Source organism: Panthera leo, chromosome F3, assembly GCF_018350215.1.
Source record: "Panthera leo isolate Ple1 chromosome F3, P.leo_Ple1_pat1.1, whole genome shotgun sequence".
Lineage (NCBI taxonomy): Eukaryota > Metazoa > Chordata > Mammalia > Carnivora > Felidae > Panthera > Panthera leo.
This window is the reverse complement of record NC_056696.1, coordinates 44,968,261-44,987,660: the sequence shown is the minus strand read 5'-3', so window position 1 is coordinate 44,987,660 and position 19,400 is coordinate 44,968,261. Positions and strand designations below refer to the sequence as shown.

General features: G+C 36.3%; 1 protein-coding gene across 5 annotated transcripts in view; it reads left to right on the top strand.

Annotated features, from left to right (window-relative positions):
* CFH (complement factor H) overlaps positions 1-19,400 on the top strand; it is a 223,717-nt gene that overhangs the window by 87,003 nt on the left and 117,314 nt on the right. For 3 of the 5 annotated variants that reach the window (XM_042925930.1, XM_042925931.1, XM_042925933.1), the window contains 11 exons: positions 3,102-3,284; positions 5,110-5,283; positions 6,690-6,866; positions 7,925-8,107; positions 8,215-8,397; positions 10,909-11,079; positions 12,956-13,138; positions 13,582-13,791; positions 15,671-15,844; positions 16,545-16,721; positions 17,428-17,601. The exons of the other annotated variants lie outside the window; for them this stretch is intronic. In XM_042925930.1, coding sequence (XP_042781864.1) covers positions 3,102-3,284; positions 5,110-5,283; positions 6,690-6,866; positions 7,925-8,107; positions 8,215-8,397; positions 10,909-11,079; positions 12,956-13,138; positions 13,582-13,791; positions 15,671-15,844; positions 16,545-16,721; positions 17,428-17,601 — 1,989 coding nt within the window. The remainder of the gene's footprint in view (positions 1-3,101; positions 3,285-5,109; positions 5,284-6,689; positions 6,867-7,924; positions 8,108-8,214; positions 8,398-10,908; positions 11,080-12,955; positions 13,139-13,581; positions 13,792-15,670; positions 15,845-16,544; positions 16,722-17,427; positions 17,602-19,400) is intronic. 5 annotated transcript variants of the gene reach the window in all.

Sequence of the window (19,400 nt, the reverse complement as noted above, 5' to 3'; positions counted from 1 at the left end):
ACAACAACATGGTTGAACCTAGAGGACAATACGTTAAGTGTAATAATCCAGAGATAGCAAATACTTCATCATAAAACTTCTATATGAAATCAAAAAAGAAAAAAGAAAACATCAAATTCATAGAAGCAGAATGTAGAATGGAAGTTCTGTACCGGTGGTGGGTGTGGATGCTGGTCCAAGAGTGTAAGCCTTCAGTTATAAATAATTCTGGAGATCTAATGTACTGCATAATAAGAATCAAAGTAAATAACTGTAAACTATAATCAAATAACAAAGGAAGTCATCAAAAGAGGAGCAAATTGAAACAAACAGATGCAAAACAGAAGACAATTAGCCACATGTTAATAGTAAGTGTTCACCTACCAGTAATTCCTTAAATATACATCATTTAAATTTACCTATTAAAAGGAATGAGTACCTGAATGATTTAAAATAAAATAACCAAGAAATCACTTTAGATTTAGAGACACAATAGGCTAAAGTGAAGGAATGGAAGAAGATATTTCATGCAAATGGCAACCAAAGAATGATGGAGTGATTATACTTCTATGAGAAAAAAAACAACAACAACTGAATCTAAAACTGTCTCTAGAGATGAAGAAGATCGTTATATAATAATAATGAGTCCATTCATCAGGAAAATGGTAACAATTTTCAACAGACGTGGAACCAACATTGGAATTCATAAATATATAAAGCAATATGGAAAGATGTGAAGAGGAGAAATTGACAGCAATACAGTAATATTAGGAGACTTTAATACCTCCCTTGGAACAATAAATACAACACAGAAAGGCAAGAAAGAAGTTGAAGAACTGAACCACAATATAAACATTTTTGGACCTAATAGATCTATATGGAATTTTTCACCTAACAGTAAAAGAGTACATTTACTGCACATGAAAGATTGTATGCACTATCTTTTTCAGTCACGATGGGGTAAAACTAGAATGGGAAAATTCACAAATACGTGGAAAGAAAATACACTCTCAAGCAACAATAGGGTCAAAGAGGAAAGAGCAAGAGAATTTTTAAAAATATTTTGAGACAAATAAAAACAAAAACAGTGTAACAAAATTCAGAGATGTTGCAAAAGCCGTGCAAAGAGGGAAATTTTTAATGATAAATGTCTACATTAACAAAGAAGATCAGGGCGCCTGGGTGGCTCCATCAGTTAGTTATGTGTTCAACTCTTGATTTTGACTCAGATCATGATCTCACGATTGGGTTCTTGAGATCAAGCATCGCAGTAGGACTCTGAGCTGACAGCACAGAGCCTGCTTGGGTTTCTCTCTCTCTCCCTCTCCCTCTCCCTCTCCCTCTCCCTCTCCCTCTCCCTCTCCCTCTCCCTCACCCCCTCCCTCTCCCCCTCTCCCCCCCCCTCTGCCTTGCTTGCACATGTGCACTTGTGTGTGTGTGTGTGTGCTCTCTCCTCTCTCAAAATAAACAAATAAACATAAAAAATTTAGCTTGACATAGCAGATTGTATATAAACAACCTAAGTTTATAGCTCAAGGAACTAGAAAAAGAGCAAACTAAGCCCAAATTTAGAAGAAGGGAGGAAATACTAAAGATTAGAACAGAAATAAATCAAATAATGTGTAAACAAAACACCCTATTCCATCATCTCACTAACACTATTATGTTTTTTCAAATTTATATGTATGTTGGGTTTTGTTTGCTTTTCTTTTTCTGATGATTGATTTTCATTCTGTATTCTTTTCTATTATATGTATATAACAGTAAAATTTCTCTCTCAGACTATGTTATTATCATCTCACAAACTTTCATGTAAAATATTTTTCTTATAACTCAATTCAAAAGATTTAATGTTTAAAAAAAAAAGATTACAGGGGCATCTGGGTTGCTCAGGGATTAAGCATCCAACTCTGGCTCAGGTCATGATCTCATGGTATGGGAGTTCAAGTCCCACATTGGTCTCTGTGCTGACAGCCCAGAGCCTGGAACGTGCATCAGATTCTGTGTCTCCCTCTCTCTGACTCTCCCCCGCTCACACTCTTGTCTCCCTCTGTCTCTCAAAAAAAAAACTTAAGGGGCGCCTGGGTGGCTCAGTTGGTTAAGCGTCCGACTTCGGCTCTGGTTATGATCTCACGACTCGTGTGTTCGAGCCCCGCGTCGGATCTGTGCTGACAGCTCAGAGCCTGTAGCCTGTTTCAGATTCTGTGTCTCCCTCTCTATCTCTGACCCTCCCCCGTTCATGCCCTGTTTCTCTCCGTCTCAAAAGTAAATAAACGTTAAAAAAAAAATAAAATAAACTTAAAAAAAATTTTAATAAATAAATAAGATTATATACTTTACTCCTTATCCTGAGTGTTTAATATTCCTAGTATCCCATTTCCAGTGTACTAGGCACCCCAAGTGAAGGAATAAAATTACCAATTATGAAAAAATATATAGCTCATATTTTCTCTTTTGATTTCTTCTTTATCCATGGGTTATTTAAAAACTAAAGCTGAACTTTGTGAAGACTTTGTACATGACAGAAGTCTTGTTTATTGTTTCAAGTCACGTTACACATAATTTGAGGAATCATCATTTTGGTCTCAGAACATGAAGGAACGTGCTGATCTGTGTCATACTCATTGAACTCCACGTATCCATATGGTCTTAAGCACCCAATTATGATGACAAACATTGCAGATTCTCAGAGTTGTGGTAGCTATGGTGGCAGTTTCTCTGAGATCGTCACCTGATCTCAGATACCCCAATTGAGTACTGGAGTTGCTTAGGAGACCCCGCGTTGGCAATATTTAAAACAAGTGCCTGGAAAGGACCTATTGCCGGTACACCTCTGACACACTGCAGGATTCCAGATCCATTAGACAAACAGATTCATAATAATTTCCTAGTAGGGATTCTGGGTATTCTAAATGTCGCTTCATTCCAAAGAGAAAAAATTAATGAACTATTTTGATTTAGTATCTTTGTCGCTTACTTTTTCTGTCCCAGGAATTTGGATGATTCAGATTTTTCCCGGTTTTCATTTGTAAATGACTCCTTATTTTTGTGTTGTTACAGTAAATCTTTATAAAAATGTTTATTTATATGCTTCTCTTTTCCTTATACTTTCTGCCTTTCAGAAACATGTTCAAAATCAGAGATATCAATTGAAAATGGATTTTTTTCTGAATATGAACCTACATATTCCTTAAATAAAGAAACACAGTATCAATGTAAACCAGGATATGTAACACCAGATGGTAAAACTTCAGGACAGGTTACATGTCTGGAAAGTGGATGGTCACCTCAACCCACATGTATTAGTGAGTAATTTATTATGTTCCTATTCATTATGCTGATGGCTATTGAACAAAAGTTTACTCTAAGTTAATTCTTTTCTGGGGGGAGGGGTTGACATGATTCCCATTTGAAAAGATAAATGAAAACAGATGTAATTTTTTGCCTTTAAGAGTAATCACTTATACAGTGTAGTAGCAGGACATCATTCAGTTTACGTTATTTTCCACTTTATTTTTAAAAAAAAATTTTTTAACGTTTATTTATTTTTGAGACAGAGAGAGACAGAGCATGAACAGGGGAGGGGCAGAAAGAAGAGGGAGACACAAAATCCGAAACAGGCTCCAGGCTCTGAGCGATCAGCACAGAGCCCGACGCGGGGCTCGAACTCACGGACAATGAGATCATGACCTGAGCTGAAGTCAGACGCTTAACCGACCGAGCCACCCAGGAGCCCCTGTTATTTTCCATTTTAAAATATCCTGTGATTTGGAAACGAGTCAGGGAGCCTTATGTGTATTCTCCTGGAAACTCACTTACTTTTGGCTGGCAAAATATATTTGTGCCTATTCCTGCTTTTAGGTGATCAGACTTTGATGACAGAATCTTTGTTTCTAGACATGAAAGTAATGTTTGTAAGTGAAGATGTGGGTCCATAGTGCAGAATTTTAATTAAAGTATGGAGTTTATGGTTGACATTCCAGGGTAGCCCACTTTAAAAATCCTCTCCTTTAGAAAATGTTCATAAACATCTAGTTAGTGGAGAAGGAATACTGCTAGATGGTGCCAAATACAGCTGTGTTGAAACATTTCCCTGTCCCTGGATGTTTATGAAGATTTCTATGAACAGTTTCCTCAGTTTATCTTATACTCCAAAGCTACACAGTGATAGTTTTGAACCGATATTTACATATTCACTTTAAAGGAAGTGGATATTTGAATATCCATTTGTACTGTTTTCATTTCCTTATTTTTTTCAATTTCCATGCTTACTATGGGCACTAGCCACAAAAAAAAATGATAAAAGTGGCTCCCATATAAAGTCATTTTATACTGAATGTTAGTTAGTTATCCATTGTAATACTTACTGTGGAAGAGAAACACACTGTCTCTCTTCACTAGTATAGTTTTGCTTTGTTTTTTAAAGCTTTAAGGTAGCTGGCTCCGTAACACAGCATAAAATTTGAGATGAGTTACCTAATATTTATGAACACACTGTAGCAAAAATTAAAACTTTTAACATTTTACTGTCTTATAACTAATAATAAAAATAGTTATCTCTCCATTCAATCTTGGTAAGTTTAGAAAAATGAACAGCCATTAGGAAAATATTTGGGGAAGAAAATCAGCATGTGAGCTTTAGAAATTATGATGTTTTAAAGTAGAGTTTTATAGAATGTTTAAAAATTTACTTGCATTTTTGAAAACCAATCGTATTCAACTGATCCAGTTTTGTCTGGAATATTTGATACCTTGCTAGTGAATGTGGCATCTTAGTTCACCAAATCCTATTCCTCTCTGCTAGTTAAAATATGATGCACCTGTAATGGCCTATTTGATTACAAGCATGGCATAAACACATAAGTATAACTGATTGAGAAAAGTGTTCGTAGAAAAATTTTTTCAGAGTGTTTAAGTGATAAGGAAAATGCTGTGTAGAAACATATTTTTTCATTTCGAGTAACTTTGAAGACAATGATTTATCACTGGTATTCTTAACTTAATATGATACTGAATTTACTAGCACAAGCTAATTGATCAAGGTTTTTTTTACCTCCTTGGGATGAGACTTAATTACATTGTCCATTAAATAATATTAGAATTGAAATCTTCAATTCTGTTATGCATTAGAATCTTGTGAGATGCCAGCATTTGAGAATGCCAAAGCCAAAAGCAATGGCACGTGGTTTAAACTCAACGACACGTTGGACTATGAATGCCACGATGGATACAAAAGCCAAGATGGGCGCACAGGTTCAATAGTGTGTGGTAATGATGGTTGGTCTCATAAACCAGTATGTTATGGTAAGTACCATTTTTCCAGGTATTTTTTTTTTCAGGACTAACAAAATTAACAAAACGTGTTTAAGATATCCCAATTTGAACAAATTTGCATTATTTAAAGTCATTTTGGGGGCACCTGGGTCGCTCAGTGGGTTGAACCTCAGACTTTGGCTCAGGTCCTGATCTCACAGTTCTCGGGTGTAAGCCCCATGTGGGGCTCTATGCTGACAGTTCAGAGCCTGATGCCTGCTTCAGATTCTGTGTCTCACTCTCTCTCTCCACCCCTCCTACTCACACTCTGTCTCTCTCTCTCTCAAAAACAAATAATCATCTAAAAATAATTAATTAATTAAGTTTTAAGAAGTCATGATTAAAATCAAGGTGTCTTCTTTGATTTACTCTAACCTGGGAGAAGTGGGTGTTTGAAAGCCCAAGGACCATTATCTCTCTTTAACACAGTGTTTCCTATGGGCCATATATACATGATAGGTTTATAAACAAAGAATAATTTTGTTTGTTATTCTAAATGCAGGCTATCATATTATTTAAAACTGGGTTCTTTGAGTGTATGCTATAAGAAAACCAAAATTGTAGTTTCTTACAATTTCCTCAGCTATTTTGCTCCTGAGTTTCTGCTTTTACACCTTCTGCCTTGAGTGTTAATTTCTGCAGACCCTGAGAGAAGCTCTTTATTTTAGGAATTTAGCTTATTTTTATTTGGGAATGTCACGAATGTCACAAACTTGACAAATTTGAAGGGATAATTTTACATATTCGTAAATTGAATCAGAATAATCAATAATTTCTTAATAGTATAAAGGTTTAATAAGAATAGATAATTGGGTATTATATAAATACTCAGGATGCCTAGAATATGCCTAACTATTTGGCTTTGAACATGGTTCCTTATTTTGTTTCATTTTTCAGTTTGATTTCTGTACTAATATAATATAATCAATTTAAATTAAGCTATTTTAATAGTTTCTTAGAAACTGTTAGAAATGTCTCCTGTGTGTTCTGGTTGTCCAATTATATTTACATTAAACAAAATACTAATCTTATTTGAGTGCAATTTTAAAAATGTAGCATCAGGGTTTTTTTTTAATGTGAAAAAATATGTTTCTGTTTTGGGAGTACAAAATAATATAGCATTTATTTTATAAATGTCAGTTATAAAATCAGATCCAGTGTAAGCAAGTTGACCTTCCAAATACATTTTCAGGGTACATATGTTGCTCTTCAATGCCTTAATATTTCTCAGGGTCCCCTATGAATTTAGAGGGCGTAGAAAACCTAATATGTAAAATTTTCTGTGGCTCCTCTGTATAAGCAGTACCCAGCACCTCATTTTTATACGACACATATAAAATTTACTTTGCCAATGATTAATTTTATATTCTCACCAAATTATTGGAACATTTTTATAGAAATAGAATGCAAGATTCCTGAAATAGAAGATAACTTAAATACTCAGCCCAAAAAAGACAAATATAGAGTCGGAGATGTGTTGAAATTCTTCTGCACACAAAGACTTAAAAGAGTTGGACCAGATTCAGTTCAGTGTTACGACTTTGGATGGTCCCCTAATCTTCCAACATGTAAAGGTGAATATTTATCTTCTAATTGCTACAACAAGAAATAGGATTTTTGAAACCAACATTTTTATGTTTTTGTTTCTCTCACGCTTAATTTTCTGTTGGCTTCAAGTGTGTGTGTCTGTAATCTAATTCATAAGCCAGGACATGTGTTGGGTAGTAGATATCTCAGATTTTCTTATTTAAGAAATTAATCTCCACTTGTTTCTTGAAATATATAGTGGTAAAAGGCGAAAGATTTACACGATCTGAAGAGAAACCAGAGTATGATGTATGTAGTGGTAATAGCCATAGATACATGTGTTATGCCTTAATGTTTGTTACTTTTCCTTTTGACTATAATTCCACTGTTAATACTGGACACTTGGTATGGCATGGGCCTTCCCTCAACCTTCATCGAGTGTCTAAACAATATTCAAGTAATGTATAGTTAATTCAGTCCATTCAATCACATGTATGTCTTAACCAAAGTTAAAATATGTTGATAAAATGCTAGCCTCAAATGATGACTTTTTTTTCAAACAGTTTTGATAAACTTTTTCCATGGCATATGAATATTGTTAACATTTACATGACCATATTTATTAATTGGTTTGCATACATCTCTAGAATATCTAGATTATTAAACATGTTTTCTGGGTTTCAATATACTTCCAATATACTAGTTCAGTGTAATTAACAGTACTGGGTTGCGGTGCCTGGGTGGCTCAGTTGGTTGAGCATCTGAATCCTGATTTCAGCTCAGGTCATGATCCCTGGGTCATGGGATCGAGCCCCATGTCGGGTTCCATGCTGAACATATAGAGCCTGCTTAAGATTCTCACTCTGTCTCTTTCTCCTCTCCCGTCTTATCCTCTATCTCTCTTTCTAAAATAATAATTTTGAAAAAAGAACTGGGAAACATGTTTCTTGTTTAAGCACTATTTGTTTTTCATTGCTTAAGAAGGCTATAATAAAGTACATTGTAAATAATATAAATTAATTAAAGAAAAAACTCTCCATTTTATTGTTTTTTAAGTTGTGAAATAGGTAATTTGATCATTATTTACACATTATTTCTCCTGTAGAGCAAACAAAAGAGTGTTATCCACCTCCTCAACTCCTTAACGGGAAAGTTAAAGAAACACAGAAAGAAACCTACGAACACAACGATTTGGTGGAATATGTGTGCAATCCTAGATTTCTGATGAAGGGTTTTAATAAAATTCAGTGTGTTGATGGATGGTGGACAGACTTGCCTATTTGTATTGGTAATGTATAAAATATATTCATATTTAAAATAAACCAAACTTTTATATTTATAGAAACACATAAATTATATTTTATAAGTAAACATATTTTTCTGAAATTTTCACAGAGGTGGAGACTACATGTGGAGATATACCCGAACTTAATTATGGCTACGCTGTTCAGACTTCTAACCCTCCCTATCACCAAGGAGATTCAGTGGAGTTCAATTGCAGAGAAGGATTCACAATGATTGGACAGAAATCAATTACATGTATAAGTGGATCATGGACCCAACTTCCTCAGTGCATTGGTGAGAAGACACTTCTCCAATAGACGGTCAATGAAATGTAATATTTTTATTATACAAACTGTATTTGCAAACATAGTTTTGAAATTTAGATATATGCTTGAAAATGTCAGGTCTTAAATTATAATGATTGCTTATCGTCTACAAAGGAAAAATATAAACTAGCAAGAGAGTCTGATCACCCTTTCTATCCCTGAAATTAACATGGTTTTTAAGTGTGAAGCTAAATTTTACTTACAGTTATTCATATGATTTAAATCTGAGTATTAATCGCCAGGAAAATAGAAGCATATTTGCATAAATCCCATTTTCGTTTTACGCGGCACTCTTGTTTTCAGGCCCTGGAAAACAGACAAAGTCAAGAAAGTGCCCACTTGCTACATCCCTATAGGAATCTTGCCTCTCTCAAAGCTTCTAAGGATTTCTCAGTCTGTTTCAAATGCGGCAGCAAGAATTTAATGTGCCAAAGGGTGGGTGAGCTGCAGACCCTCTGGGTTCTCAGTATAAGGCAGTCAAAGGAGGCAGTCAGGGTGGGGCCAGGAAACAAACCTGATTGTTGGACTTCACTCTGGTTGATGTACATGCATCATCCTGACCTTTGGATGACCAAGTCTTTGATGACTAGCTGGGAAAATATTGGGGGCCCTTTTCCTTTTTCCCTTGGAATGAGTTCTTTCCTACAGTTTTCTTGGGTCCTACATTCGAAGAGAGTCCTGGATGTCCAATCTTACTTATTCACCAGATGTCTAGGCATTAATTGTTCCAAGGAGAAGGTAGGGCTTAGGCTCATGTTCCATGAGAGCAGAGATTGACACCTGTTTTGTTCACGATGTATTCCCAATATACAAAGGACTGGTGAACACACAGCAGACATGAAATAGGAGTTTGTTGAATGAACCATTAGGTTTTGTTGCTTTTTAATCCTTACATTTTTGCTAGACACATTCCCATGAGAAGTATTGCCAGTCCTTCAAGACCAAATTTCATCTTTGTCCTCTTCTATCTCCACAAACGATTTCCCCTCATTTTATATGGGGGAAAACCCAAGGTTGTAACAGGCATGAAAACTCTCAACTTTTCACTCTTATACTAAAACATCTATTTCATTTATTAGTCTTTTTAGATCTCAGATTTGCCTTTCCAAGGTTAATCTTCGACCTATCTTCAAGTTTACCATAATCCACTTTTAACTATCATAGACCTTACTCCAATTTTCTCCTCTCAGTGTTGATTTTGTACCTCTAGCTAGTCTAGCTTTTCACTCTTCTCAAAATGTTTATTTTCTCGTAAGAATCAAGGAACTTCTTTCAGAAACCAGTCAATCATAGGACCATGACAACACCCACTACCACTCCTTTTGACTATGGGTGAGTTACTATCACCTGCAGAAAACCTTGTTTTCTCTTCCTCAACACTGAGGACAAGCCCTAAAACCAGAATTTATTTTCAGCCTCTAGTGTGTTTTGAATTATTCCCCTTTGTATTATTTTTTATTGTATTACAAAATCATTACTTCTTTGGGCACTTATTAAAAAATCCAAAGACCTACATCAATTGATATTTTATCAACTTGACAAAGTACTCCGGGCTGCATTGAATTTTTGAAGTTTGTAGTTGTATAAAAAGTTGTTATACTCGTATTAGAGTCAACAAAATTGACTCTTACAATATTATTGAATTATAGGTTGACCTGATGTACAAAATAGTATTTCAAAGATTGGAAGAGTATATACAGTAAACAGGTCGTGACTTGAAGCACCCAATTTCTTAGTGCAAGTATTTGTCCCATTTTAGTGATCATGCAAAAGATCTGCTTAAGTGTTCACATTTTACGTAATACATTTTAGATGTGCTTATTAAATTACCGTAAGTGAAAAAATATATTCATTTTTCTGAAACACGATATTTAAACTAGCAGCTTCATATATTCTATTTCCACAGATAAATAGGAGACCAAATTTAACCAGGTGATGACTGTTCAGTGTGTAAATCATCCAAAAAAGTTAACCTCTTAATGCTGTTCTAATCCCCAAAGTGCAGGTTGTATTTATGGCAGACATTTTCTCTGAAATTTCAAAGCCTGGACACAGGACTTATGTTCAGACATAATAAATAGCCCATCACATGCAATATGATCAGGAATAACTTGGTTGGTGGGACTTACGGGCATAAATTCTAATTTCGATATACTATTGAGTCTAAGCTATTGTTCTGCATTAACTGCTTTGATTCTTTTTTTTTTTAATTTTTTTTTCTTTTTCAAGTTTTTTATTTATTTTGGGACAGAGAGAGACAGAGCATGAACGGGGGAGGGACAGAGAGAGAGGGAGACACAGAATCGGAAACCGGCTCCAGGCTCCGAGCCATCAGCCCAGAGCCTGACGCGGGGCTCGAATTCACGGACCGTGAGATCGTGACCTGGCTGAAGTCGGACGCTTAACCGACTGCGCCACCCAGGCGCCCCTGCTTTGATTCTTATAAGTAGTCTTTTCAAGGCAATATTTTCATTTCTAGCAACAGATGAACTTCCGAAGTGTAAACACAGCTTAACTATACGTGACGTAAATCCATTTAAGACCGAATTTGATCATAATGAGAACATAAGTTACAAATGTAGAGGAAAATCAGAACAGAAACACTCAACGTGCATAAATGGAAGATGGGATCCTGAACTAACCTGCACAGGTAAGCTCTTGTTTATAGTACTTTCAAAATCTTATTCTATTTCTTCAGAACTTGCCAAAGCAGTATTTGGGCATCTTTTAAACATGTTTAGCTATTTATTATTACAAATAACTTTGAAGCCGGAAGGGAATTTAGAAACTAACCACAACATCATTTCTAGATATTAAGTGCATCAGTGCTTCAGTCCCCTATAAAACAACCCACCCAGAAACTTGATGGCCTCAAATTAACGCCCGGTCGGGTATCTTTAAGAAATAGTGATTTGGTTTTCTTTGAGGCTGAGGAGAGCACAAAGATGGCATCCCCTGGTCCACGTTCCCTGAGGGCACCTCGGTGGCCCCCAGATGTGCGGCAAATCTCAAGTCCACCCCTCAGGCTACCGGTCTAAGACAGATAATTAGGCTTTTTCCCCAGAAAGTCTGGGCTGTGTTTCAGGCTGCTTTGTGGTGCCCTGGAGGTAGTGGCCCACCAAGAGTTATCTCTCGGATTGTTGTAGTGCGTTGCAGGCCCCAGAAATGCAAGCCCCTCTGGCCACTAGAGCCTGGGGATCAAGGAGTGTGCCTCTGTGGGCTGAGCATGCTGGCCAGCTTTAGCGAGGCAGCAGAATGCAGGGCTGGGGCCCGCTCGCCGGCTTTGATGAAGGCACAGGAGAGCCCTGGGCTGGAGTGCACCCACTGGTGCCATCAAGGTAGAGGGAAAGTGCAGACATGGCACCTGCCAGAGATTTAGTTGCCAGACCAACCTCTGGTAAAATGTATCAAGACGAAGTAGAAATTAAGATTATTAGGACAAAAATGCTTAAACAAGCAGATATAGAAGAGAATAAATCCTTGAGAATACATTGAAAAAATATGCCAAGATAATGAAAACAGAAATAAGAAAACAACTTTTGATTAAATATAAAATACTCCTGCATCTGTCTAAAGATAGAAATAGAAAATATGACCATATTAGTCAGCATGAATGAATTCTATTCCGTCAACAATTTCTCTGAATTGAATACAAAGTGTCAGATAATTGGAAGGACTCAGGAGACTTCCCAAAGTACAGTCACATAAAGTCTTTAATGAAATAAACGCATGGCAGGAGAAAGCAAAACGTAGGTGTCATAGAGAGGTCCAAAAGCCTCCAAGGTTAGCTGTCCAGAGTCTTCCCTCAGTGGAACAGGACATCTTTGTCTCCAGGTTAGGAACCGCCACGATACATGTGAGGTATCTCTGCTTTATGGGAGCTCAAACTCAAGTTTGCAAGGGAATCTTGTATACCTTGCTGGTCATAGAAGTAAAGTCAGGCTGTCTAATCCATTAAACAGGGTGCATTTCATCATCTGTGTATCTCTAAACAGTGTCGGCAACCTAGTCAACAGTATCTCCAGAGAGTTTTGAACTTCAAACGACACACTGTTAATCACTAGTGACCATATCTAATTCATGTCTTGGCCAGGAACCTGTATCAAATAATTGATTAACTACGTGTAATTCTTCCTTTGGCTAATTATTTTCCATTCCGCATCTTATACGGGTTTTAATGCAATCACAATACATTTGATTATAGATAGCTGTAAAAAGATCCTAATATCAGTATTTACTTAGTGCCTGTTACTGAGTGGATGATTCAGTTAGTACATCGTAATGGTTAGAAATAATTAAAAGAAGTTTTACATAAATTATGCACGATTTATCACAGAAGGAATAAAAGGAAGATACTACCATTAAGACCACGTGTGATGTATTAAAGCGCTCTACAAGCTGAAGAGCATCACATATTTAAGCATAACCTTATTATTTGATTGTTTATGATACATTATTATTGGGCTTTCTCTTTAGTATTTTTAACTTGTGATTTTCATCACGAAATCTAATTTTCATATTTGTAGAAGTACAAATGCAGTCATGCCCACCTCCACCTCAGATTCCCAATGCTCACAATATGGCAACGACGGTAAATTATCAGGATGGAGAAAAAGTATCTGTTGTCTGTCAAGACAATTATATAATTCAGGATGCAGAGGAAATCGTGTGCAAGGATGGAAGATGGCAGTCAATACCACACTGCGTTGGTCAGTAATGCATAACTTGCTTTGTAACATTCTTTCAAATGAGGTTAATACTCCCCTGTGCTTTGTGTAAATGAACAAGATAAGGACCTTTCTGTCTATCTATTTCACTTTATCTTGAAACAGTAAATTGCAATCTAAGTATACAAATCAATCGGCATTCTTTCACTTCTATGAAAGAAACAGACAAAAACTTTGGGTTACTGTGTAAATACCATAGAAAATTTGTTTGTGCCTATTTCACTCATGATGAACAGGACAAGAATGTGGGGGCAGAGTGAACAAGCAGATACTACTGTAGATTTGATGGAGACATAAGCTTGCAAATTTCAGATGTTTTTTAGTTTTTCAGTAATTTAATTTTTCAGATTATCCTTATTTTACAACCTCAACTAGTATTTGATTACATTTTTCAATTTAAATATTGATCTCTGTTCTTTATACAGAAAAAAGCCCATGTCCTCAACCACCTCAGATAGAACATGGAACCATTAAATCGTCTCAATTTTCAGAAGAGATGGACGAAACATTGAAACCTGAGGTTTATGTACATGGCACCAAATTAAATTACACTTGCGAGGATGGTTTCAGGATATCTGGAAAAGATGAGATAACGTGCCACATGGGAAAATGGAGTTCTCCACCTCAGTGTGTAGGTGAGGACAGTATGCACACCACAATTCTATTTTCGATATAATCCATTAAGCATTATCAATTGTCATCAAATTCGTGAGAAAGAATCCTTTAGGTTTCTAAATATATAGAATCACTTACAGCTAAATATCTAAAATCATTTATATATTCATGTACCTTAACAACAATTTTTGCACAATCAAATCTATCCTCTTTGTGATAATTTCATTGACTCATTACAGACTCACTTTGAATTCTGGCAATTGTTTAATGAAAACTAGATGTGTAGTACAACTAAACCTCTCTGTCCGTATACATACCGCCTATTCATATTCCTACCCATTTATATATGGAACTTGTACTGATTGCTTTGCCATGAGTTTTTATAAATTTCTTTTGTTTTTCCTATAATGTCATGTGAGTTCTTACAACACATGGTACCTAAGATGATTAATTCTCAATGCTCTTCTTTTTATTATTCACTATTAGTTTGAGAAACACTGATAGTGTCTTTCATAAATATATTGACATTTTTATTTTTTTATTTTTATTATTTAAGTTTTAGTTTAAATTCCAGGTAGATAACATGCAGTGTAATATTAGTTTCAGTTGTAGGATATGGTGATTCAACACTTCCATACAACACTCGGTGCTCATCACAAGTGCCCTCCTTAATCCCCATCACCTGCTAAACCCATCCTCCCACCCACCTCCCTTCTGGTAACCGTCACATTGTTCTCTATAATTAAGAGTCTGTTTCTCGGTTTGCCTCTCTCCCTCTTCCCCCCACCACCCCCCTTTGCTCATTTGTTTTGTTTCTTAACTGCCACATATAAGCGAAATCATATGTTATTTATCTTTCTCTGACTCATTTCGCTTAGCATTATATTCTGTAGCTCCGTCTGTGTCATTGCAGATGGCAAGATTTCTTTCTTTTGTGACTGAGTAATATTCCATTGTGTATTTGTACCCCCTCTTCTTTATTCATTCATCTATCAGTGGACACTTGGGCTGCTTCCATATCTCGGCTATTGGAAATAATGCTGCTATAAACATCAAGGCACATGAGTCCCTTTGAAGTAGTATTTTTGTATTCTTTGGGTAAATATCTAGTAGTGCAATTGCTGGATCATAGGGTAGTTCTACGTTTAACTTTTTGAGGAATCTTCACCCTGTTTTCCAGAGTGGCTGCACAAGTTTGCATTCCCACACCAACACTGCAGGAGGGTTTCCCTTTCTCCACATCTTTGCCAACACCTGTTGTTTCTTGTGTGTTGATTTTAGCCTATCTGACAGGTGTGAGGTGATATCCCATTGTAGTTTTGAATTGCATCTCCCTGATGATCAGTGATGTTGAGCATCTCTTTATGTGTCTGTTGGCTGTCTGTATGTCTTCTTTGGATCTATGTCTGTTCTTGCCTTCTGCCCATTTTTAACTGGGTTACGGTTTGGGGGTGTTGAGTTTTATAAGGTCTTTATATATTTTGGTTACTAACGCTTTATCAGTTACATCATTCACAAATATCTTCTCCCTTTCTGTAGCTTGTCTTTTAGTTTTGTTGATTGTTCCCTTCACTGTACACGAGTGTTTTATTTTGATGTAATCCCAATACTTTATTTTTGCTTTTGTTTCCCTTGCCTCAGGAAACCAATCTAGAAAGAAGTCGCTATGGCTGATAATGTACTGACATGTTTAGTTTCAAATTCCTACTCAGGTTGTCAACTGGATACATCAGAATGATGGTTTTGGGAAGCATTTGCACACCATCTCCGTGATATAATTGCAGATCCTGTGTTATTTTTTTCAAATAAACTGCCAAATTTGTCAACCAATGCATAAAATTAAGTTTCAGTTTTAGTAAAACATGGAGTCATTCTTTCTTTGTCTCTTTCTTTTTTTAGGACTTTCTTGTGAGCCACCACACTTGATTCCACATGGTATTCTATCTCACGTGTCAGACAGTTACCAATATGGGGAAGAAGTAACGTACAAATGCACCAAAGGTTTTGAGATTAATGGACCTGCATTCATAAGATGTATAGGAGGAAAATGGTCCCATCCACCAGAGTGCAAAAGTATAGTGTATTTAATTTTCCTCTGCGATTGATAAATATTCTTAATTCAGAGCATAAATGATACAAATATGAAACTAGGCAGTAATTCCAGAATTCAACAGGGTATCTCTGGGAAGCTGTGGATTCTAGTAGAGAATTAATAGCCGTAGTAATAATAAAAGTGTGACAGCATGAGCCAAATTCTTTCACTTTCATGTCACCGTGTGTGCACATTAGACCTCCTGTGATACACATCCTCAGACTTCTCATCTCTGTTCCTGTGTCACAGCTGGTCCCTGCTCATCAATCCCATCATTATTCAATTTACTGTTAGTCTGTCAGTTATCTCCTTGTACGTATAGTTTTCTGAGATATTTGACATGAATAAGGGTAACAGATTTTGACAGAGGTGAAAATACAAATACATAAGGTAGATGGCTTGTATGGGCAAGAAAGAATTTGAATGTAAGACGTGTGATCAAGCATTACATGTATCCATATCTCTTCAGACTTACGTCATCATCCCCATGTTATACTTTGATAAACATAGGACTATTCAATATAATATAAGGAAGACTTCTAACATATTTTTTCAAGGTATAAGAAAAATTTTGCAAGGTATTCATTGGTTCGATGTGTACCTATTATTCTACATTATAGTTATTAGCCATTATGTATTTTAAAATATTTACTGAACAAGTACATATTCTTTTTCTTTCAGACACGGATTGTTTTAGCTTACCCGACTTCGGTAATGCCACACCCATAGGCCCGAAGAAGACGTTCTATAGGTCAGGAGAAAAAGTGACTTATAAATGTCCAAATAATTACCTTTTGGATGGACCAAATACTATCCAGTGTATTAACAGCCAATGGATAGGAAAGCCAATATGCAGAGGTACTTCAATGAAATTTTGAAACCTATTTGTCAAAATGTCTTCACTAATATAATATGCAATTCCTTCTAACAGCACTTATGAAATGGACATGGATTATTCTTGGAGGCCAGGTCGAAGAAGTTTATGTTTTAACATAAAGGGATAGAATTGTGTACTCAGTGGTCAATCTGAAAGCCCAGTGGTTCTCAAACTGTGGTCTCTGGAAGAACAGAATCAGCATCTTCTGGGAAATGGTTAGAAACGCAAATGTGAATTCACAGGCTTGCTCAGACCTGTGGTGGCAAAAACTCTGGGGCTGCAACCCTGAAAGTGTCTTAACAATTCCCAAGGGATTCAGTGTATACTCCAGTCTAGGAGCCATACCTATAGCCTGTTACATTTACGTCCACCTGAATCTCACTGGTGAATTATACATTATGCATTGAAATGTCCTTAAGCGTTTGCAAGAAAGAATCATTGAAGGCTGTTTTTGTCAATTATACATTTATTTTTCTGTTATTTTGCCAAGTCTTATAAAATAAAAGATATTGCTTTATCTCCTTTTCTTCAATCTTATATGTAAATTTCTTAAAATTAGCAGCCTTTCATGACAGATTAACTGTTGATTTAAAATCCTCTTAGAGATCTATTTGGAATCCCATTCGCTGATTTGCGATTCAAAATGACCATTATGTTAGAGATGCGACTTTTTTTCTTTCTATTCAGATATTTCCTGTGGGAATCCACCCAGAGTGAAAAATGCTATTATACTGGATGAGATGTCTAAGTATCTGCCTGGTCAGAGGGCACGTTATGAATGCATCATACCTTTTTACCTGGTTGGGGGCAGAGAAGTGACATGTTCAAATGGGAACTGGACACAACCACCTCAGTGCGTAGGTAAAGTGTTTTATTTCCCTTAAAATATTCTCTTTAACTATTAAGAGATAATTTCAGGGACTAAATATGTTAATATAAATATATAATGAAGTAGTTATTTTGGTTCATTTTTAATCTCTAATAAAGTGATGGTGCTTAAAATCCAGTTTTTTCTTTCAGTGGACTTTTTGTGGATGTATTTATTTTATGAAAGATTTGACCAGATTAGGACAGCTGGAATCATGGAAAATTCTCTCTGTGTTAAGCATTAAGACACTCGGTTATTTCCTGAGGAATAAATGTATTAAAGATACATTGAGGACATTTGACAGCTCTATGAAATTCCACTTGGAGACATGGAATCCGCAGCTGGGGCGTGATCCCAGAATTTGATACAAATTTGGGCTTCTTCAGCGTGTGGATTATATTTAAAGGAAGGTTACTAGTTGGGCTCAACCCAGGAATTAGTGTATACTGAAGAAAAAGTCTGAGAACTCGATCATAGGACACTCCAGCATTTAGAGTTTACGAAAGAGGGAAGCCAACAAAGGCGATATTATAGCCACTTGTTTTCAAATCCACTTTCGCCTGGCATATATATTTTCCAGTCTTTTACTTTGATCCCACCTATGTTTTCACGTTTAAAGCGAGTTTCTTTAGACGCCAGACGGTCGGTTCTTGTTTACGTGTGCGCTCTGCCATTTCAGTCTTTTCACTGAGGTATTTAAACCACTTACACTTAAAGTAGTTTTTGATAGATTAGGGGCTGTGTCAGGCATTTTACTGTTTGTTTTGTGTTTCCTGTTTCTAACTTCCATTTCCTTCTTCTCATCACTGTAGATTTTTGAAACATCTTAAAATAATATTATTTTGACACCTCTATATTGTTTGGGGGCATATCTCATTGTATAGTTTCATTAGTGGTTGCCCTAATATTAAGATGTACATAGATAGCTTATCACTCCTCCCGGAATTGACATTTTACCACTTCAAGTGAAATGTGGAAACCTTACTTCCATTTAGGTCCATTTATCCTCCCCACATTTTATTTTATTTTACTTTTTTTTTTTTTTTTTTTTTTTTTAAGTATGCTGCACAGCCAGCGTGGAACCCATTGCGGGGCTTGAACTCACCACCCTGAGATCAAGACTTGAGCTGAGATCAAGAGTCAGGTGCTTAAGTGACTAAAACCCTCAGGCACCTCTTACCCTCCCGCATTTTAAACATAAATACCTTTTGGTGGGGGGGGGGGGGGATAAATGTTAAGTGTTTCTTCTACATATGTTGAGCACTATAGGAAATGATACAATGTTGCCCAAACATCCAATATAACAAACTCCTTAGGAAAAAGAGTCTATTATATTTACCCTTATTTTTCTCAGTTGCCTTGTTCTTTCTTCCTGCATGAAGTCTCAGTCCTCCTTCTGTTATCTTTTCGGTGCTATTTGAAGAATTCCTTTAGCAATTCTTTAAAGGTAGATCTGCTGGAGATATTTTCCCCCTTTTCCATTGTCTCAGAACGTCTTTATTTCTCCCTTGTATCCTAAGGATGGCGTCACTGGATGTGGCATTCAGAGATGACAGTTTCTTTTCTTCTAGCACTTGAGAAACGTTGTCACTTCTCTCTGGATCCATGGACACGGATGAGAACCCCACGGACACTTGAACCCTTTTTCCCTTAGAGGTTTGCCTAATTTCTGTGTAGCTGCTTTTGAGATTTTTCCTTTTCTTTAGTTTCCCTCAGTTTGATTATGATGTATCTTGGCTTGAATTTCTTTAGGATTATCCTGTTTGGCTTTTTCAGTATGAATGTTTATGCC